Source organism: Gavialis gangeticus, unplaced genomic scaffold (assembly GCF_001723915.1).
Source record: "Gavialis gangeticus isolate Ggan-Ray unplaced genomic scaffold, GavGan_comp1, whole genome shotgun sequence".
In the NCBI taxonomy this organism is placed as follows: Eukaryota; Metazoa; Chordata; order Crocodylia; family Gavialidae; genus Gavialis; species Gavialis gangeticus.
This window is the reverse complement of record NW_017729003.1, coordinates 14,332,462-14,337,626: the sequence shown is the minus strand read 5'-3', so window position 1 is coordinate 14,337,626 and position 5,165 is coordinate 14,332,462. Positions and strand designations below refer to the sequence as shown.

The window sequence follows — 5,165 nt, the reverse complement described above, 5'->3', positions numbered from 1 at the left end:
CCAGGGCAGCAGGGACGTCCCCTGCGGTTTTTCCGCGCTCAACCCCCCAAAAACAAACTAGGCGTGAAAGCGACGAGCTGTCCCGCGGCTGCTGCGACCCGCCTGCGCTCGGGCTCCACGGCGTGGCCAACCCTGGTCCCTGCTCTGTAATGGGCTTGGAAGGGACGTGTGATCCTGTTAATGGGTCCTCTGGCTTTCATTAAGAAGCTGTGGTCGATGTAAAGCGGCACTGGATCCCAGAGAAGCAGGGCTGGAAGGGATGTCCAGAGGTCAGCGAGCACAACCTCCAGCCTGAGGCAGGATCATTCCCATAATGAAACCCTGCATGAGACTTCCCTCAACCCTAAGGAAACACAGACTTAGCACTGAGTGTTCAGGCAGTCTTTAAATACGGCTAACAAGCTTCGCCTTCCTGAGCAGTGATAGGCTGGTAACTGCGGGAAAGCTGCTTCGTTCACTGGAATCATTTGCACTTCATCCCTTGGCCCTGTTAACAGGCTCTTTGTGCAACTCCGCAGAAGTGAAGTTATTCAAAGAGCTTGTAGGACTGGGGCATTACACGGTTCTAGGATGTCTGTATGAAAAAAAAGGGGGGGTGGGAGGGGAGTCAGTAATATCCAGATACATGGATATCTGTACTTTAAAAGGGCTGTTTTTGGTTTCTGAAACCACTGCCTTCTGAAACTTCTTTTTTACGTGGTACTTTCTGAGCTCTGCATGTAGCATGAATGAAGATGGGTTAGGTTAAAAGTAAACTGTCACAGTGCTAAAGTTTTACCATTCCAGTTTTAAATGGAAATACTGTCACCCAGATCCTGCTGTTGAATCTGCGCGGTAGATTTCTTCACCTGCAGAGATAGTGAAATAAACTACTTAAGTGATAGCTGAAGGAAAATTCTTTGACAGTCTTTTAGCCAAATGTTGGCTTGGAAAAACAAATAACACACTAAATTTTCTGAAAAAGATCAAATCTTGTCAGTAAAATTATACTTATAGTTTGAATGATCAAAAGTTACTTTTTTCCCCATTCTTTATAATCCTTTTAGTGTAAACTTTAAGATCAGAACTTCATAAAGTTGTAAATAATGTAATGTCAAATACAATATAAATTGTTTATAAATAAAGTAAAACCACTCCTGAGAACTTATTTGCCTATTTAAGCCTTCACATAATGTCTGTGTTTTGTTTGCTTCCATTTTTATTCTATTCCATGCTTTTTGCTATATTTTCCCAGTATTACTATATTAATTAAAAGCCATATGTTCTATGTTTAATGCAGCCAACAGATTTTTCCAGTGAGGACAATGAAGTAGTTAGTTGATGTGAAAGGCATATGCAAGGTTTAAATAACAGATCCCTTCCCAGAGCACTTTTTGACACACAAACCCTTTCAGACTTTCTGGTTAGAATTTTTATGGTTTGAAGGACTGACTAGTGGTGACACTGTTGAAGTGGGTATCAGTAAGCAAAGAAAGAAAACAATAGAAATGTTTCCATTAATTTCAGTTTGGGCAGAGACTTCATTCACCCTGTGCCTCTAAAGAGGGGAAGCTTTCCAGAGGTAGAACATTTATTGTATGTATGCAGGGTTGCCTCTGAAAAGCCTCTTTTAATTGAAGCACTATGGGCACTGTTATTTGTAACATATGTGAGGAGACTCCAGACTTCAGAAAGATAAAATGCAGAAAACAGAGAGAAGACTCTCGCCCCCCCCCCCTTTTTTATTTAGCTGAAAAACTATTATGGAGCTGACTGTTGGTTTGTGCGTGGAGAGAGTGATATGCAGGTAGCAGGAAGACGTCTTATTGGAGATGAAGCATTTTCATTACTTGATAAGAGGAGACTTTTGTTTACACAAAGTATTCTGTAAAAGGAGAAGTTTAGGCCGGTGGTTATGAATAGGCTGCACTTGGAACATTCTGGGATATGAAATATAGTCTCTTGAGAAGTGTTAGGGTAAGTGCCATCATCAAAGAATGTGAATACATACTAAGTATCGTATGTTGGGATGTGCAGTACTTTGGAGTTAAACCTACTCTGAAAACAAAAGGATCTTGTTAATTGCCAGGGGATAGGGTAGGAAAATGTGAACAAATTATGAACCTAATTCCTTTATTTCTCCTTTGAAAATGCAGAAAACTAGGAGAGGCATTGTCTTATAATAGTAAAATGTGAAGCACATGGAAATTTATAAACATGTTATGTTTTGGTACTATTCATAGTTGCATCTACAATAGCTGGTTACCTGGTTAGGTAGCTTTTTAGAATATTAAATGGTTATATGTTATCACTAAAGTTACCGTTTTAGTGGGTATTTCCATTTGAATTAAAATCGTATGTTCTCTGTACATCACATCAGTGTCTGGCCTACCAGTTAAAAGGGTGAATGAAGTCTCCATCTTTAGGGGTTTTTAAGAGCCAAGTAGACAAAGCCTTGGCTGGGATGATATAGTTGGGAATGGTACCTGATCACTGGTACTCAACCTTTTTTGTACTAGGACCTATTTGTAAACATCAGTAGCTTGTCCCAACCCAGTGCCCCTCACTCCCGACCCTCTGCTCCCTGTCTCCAGGCCCCAGCCCCCCAGTGTGGGGGAGGATATGAGGGGGTCCCAAGCAGCCCCTCACAGGCTGCAACTCTGCCAGCTTCCAAGGGAAAAGCCACCAATTCCCGCAGTTTTCTCTCTTAAAGGAGAATCCATTTTTAAAGTTGTTGATCCATTTTTTTAAGTTTGTTCGCAGCCATTTCATATATTCTTGTGACCCATGCATTGAGAGACGCTAGATTCGATGACCTCTTGAGGTCCTTTCCAACCCTAATCTTCTATGATTCTGTGACAAAAATATTGTCTTTAACCTGATTGCACTGTAAAAGGGACATGTAGCTAATTGCATAAGTCAGATAGTGCTGAGGTCTACATTTGATTGTCAGCTTGCCAACATAACGATACTGCCATTACATTATTGGAGTGCTCTCTGTGCAAGACTGTCCTCAAAGACCATTTGGAAATGTTAGCTAATGCAGGATATGGCTTCTTGCTCACTGATGATTAAAAAAACCATGCTCCACTTATGCACCAGAGACTGCTGGCTCACAGTTTTTCAGGTTTTTATTCTAGGTGTTGGTATTAATCAGTAAAGCCTTTTATGGCTTATACTTAGTGCTTGCAGAGGCTTGCATGTCCTTTGTGCCTAATTTGACATTAGAGAGAATCTGGAAAACTGGAGCTACTAACCCCTACATTTGTATATTATCCTGGGAGAGACTGGGGGGAAGGACCCCAAATAAGAAAAGAAAGCTACAGGAGGCAGGCAAGACAGGGAAGAGAAAAAGAAATGAACATAGATGCTAAAACAAGGAAAAACTCTTTACCCTCCGCCGGAGCTGCGTTGCTATGGGAGCATGGAGAGAAACCCACGCAACTTATTAGCCGCGTCTTTATTCAGCTGAGGCCGGCTGATGACATCATCGGCAGACGCCGGCCGACAGCCATAAAGATGGCCAGCGGAGGTAGGAGGAGAGTATGGATCTGAGGAGCGTGGGGATGCTGGACCTACACCGGGGCTCTTCTAAGGAGGGAGAAGTAGTGGAGGAGGAAGAAATAGAAGAGACTCCAGACACTAGTAGCGAAAGTAGCAGCAAGGAGCCATCGGCCAATGCTGGAGGCAAGCCAAAAGCATTCCTTGTGACTTGTGAGAGCGGCTGCGGTCACGTATATCTATAGTCTGGAGATGAGATGTTCTCAGGGGAGAGCCTTAGCTCTGGAATCTGCTTCACCCGTGATCCAGTAAAACTAAAGCTTGCTTGACCTATAAAACCCATTGTTTCCTGCCTTTCCTTTGTTGGAGGAGGGCATACCAAAGCACTTTTACAAGTTGAGAAGCTGTTTTAGCTATTTTTGCATGGTAAATTAAGCTCATTTTTGGTTGTGTGTGTGTGCCTGTAGGTTGTGCCAAACTAGAAAAAAATATATATGCATTATGCTAGTAAATGACAGGTAAAATACACTTAAAGTAGTTCTTGCTCTGTGGTAACTTATATACTTGGTTAACCTTCTCATCTAATTCACTTGCATTTAACTTCACATCTGAATGCTCACAGTGATGATAGCATGCAGGAAACGTTAGTAGAAGTCCTTGTGCCAAAGTGAAGAAGCAGAAGCTACTAATTTTAATATCACTTGCACTTCAAGGTGGTGGTGTTTTTTAGGTTGGTTTGTTTTTTAACAGCCTTGATAAACTACCCTTTGACCTACTTCCCTTAGTTATTCATTTTAAACAGGGGTAAAAATTGAGGTGGTAGAGAACAATTTCCTTGGATCTAAACTTATGAAGGGAACCAGGTTGACTTCTCTTACAAGGACTGTTTAAAGCAAAGCTGGCTGGAGAAGCATGAGCAACAAGTTCCTTATTAATACAACTTTAGAAAACAAATGTAGCTTTGTTACAACTGATTGCAAAATGTTCTTTATTGATATATGGATTTGAAGAAATCGGGTTCTTATTTTCTTCCTGAGGGCTCCAGATAGATAGACTGAATAGTTCCTGTAAATTAAACCTTTATTGTGCTAATATTACTTGTTCTACCTTTATTAGCATGTGTTTTGAAACTTAATTTCCATTGGAAAGTAACTGTAAAATTGGCATCCTGAGAGTGAGTTTGTTTGTTAAAATGTGCTGCTATTGCAAGTGACACTTCTGAAAGAATAGTTTTACATTTTTGAAGCTGTCTGGATTTTTTTTTTTTTATCAACTTGGCTGATGATGATGGGGAGAGGATTTGAGCTGGAATAGAACTCTGCTCACACTTTCAGGGTTGTGTTTCTATTGTAGTGTCAATAGTAGTAAACACAATCCAGTGAATGAAGAAAGAAGATATAACACTAGAGTAGACCAGCTAAGAAGCTGCCATGTTTCTGGAGACTGTTTTTCAGCCAGACAAAAAGATTGTGAACCGAGATAGGATGATTCCTGAGTCTAGTCTTCATTGTGGAGACAAAGAACTCCCTGGCCCAGCCAAAGCAAGCTGGAGAAGATCATTGCTGTATCTCTGCTCATGATCAATAATTGGCTATTTATTTCATGGTAAAAATGTGCCTTGTTGCTATTAGGATTTTACAGTCTGAGACTAATTTTTTTTTTTTTTTTTTTTTTTTTTTTTTTTC

General features: G+C 40.8%; 1 protein-coding gene across 1 annotated transcript in view; it reads left to right on the top strand.

The window, feature by feature from the left end:
- Window positions 1-3,524: 3,524 nt before the first annotated feature.
- The window catches only part of STOX1 (storkhead box 1), a 46,325-nt gene continuing 44,684 nt past the window's right edge, over window positions 3,525-5,165 (top strand). Inside the window, exon 1 of the mRNA XM_019507735.1 lies at window positions 3,525-3,693. Within this exon, the coding sequence (XP_019363280.1) occupies window positions 3,525-3,693 (169 nt within the window). The remainder of the gene's footprint in view (window positions 3,694-5,165) is intronic.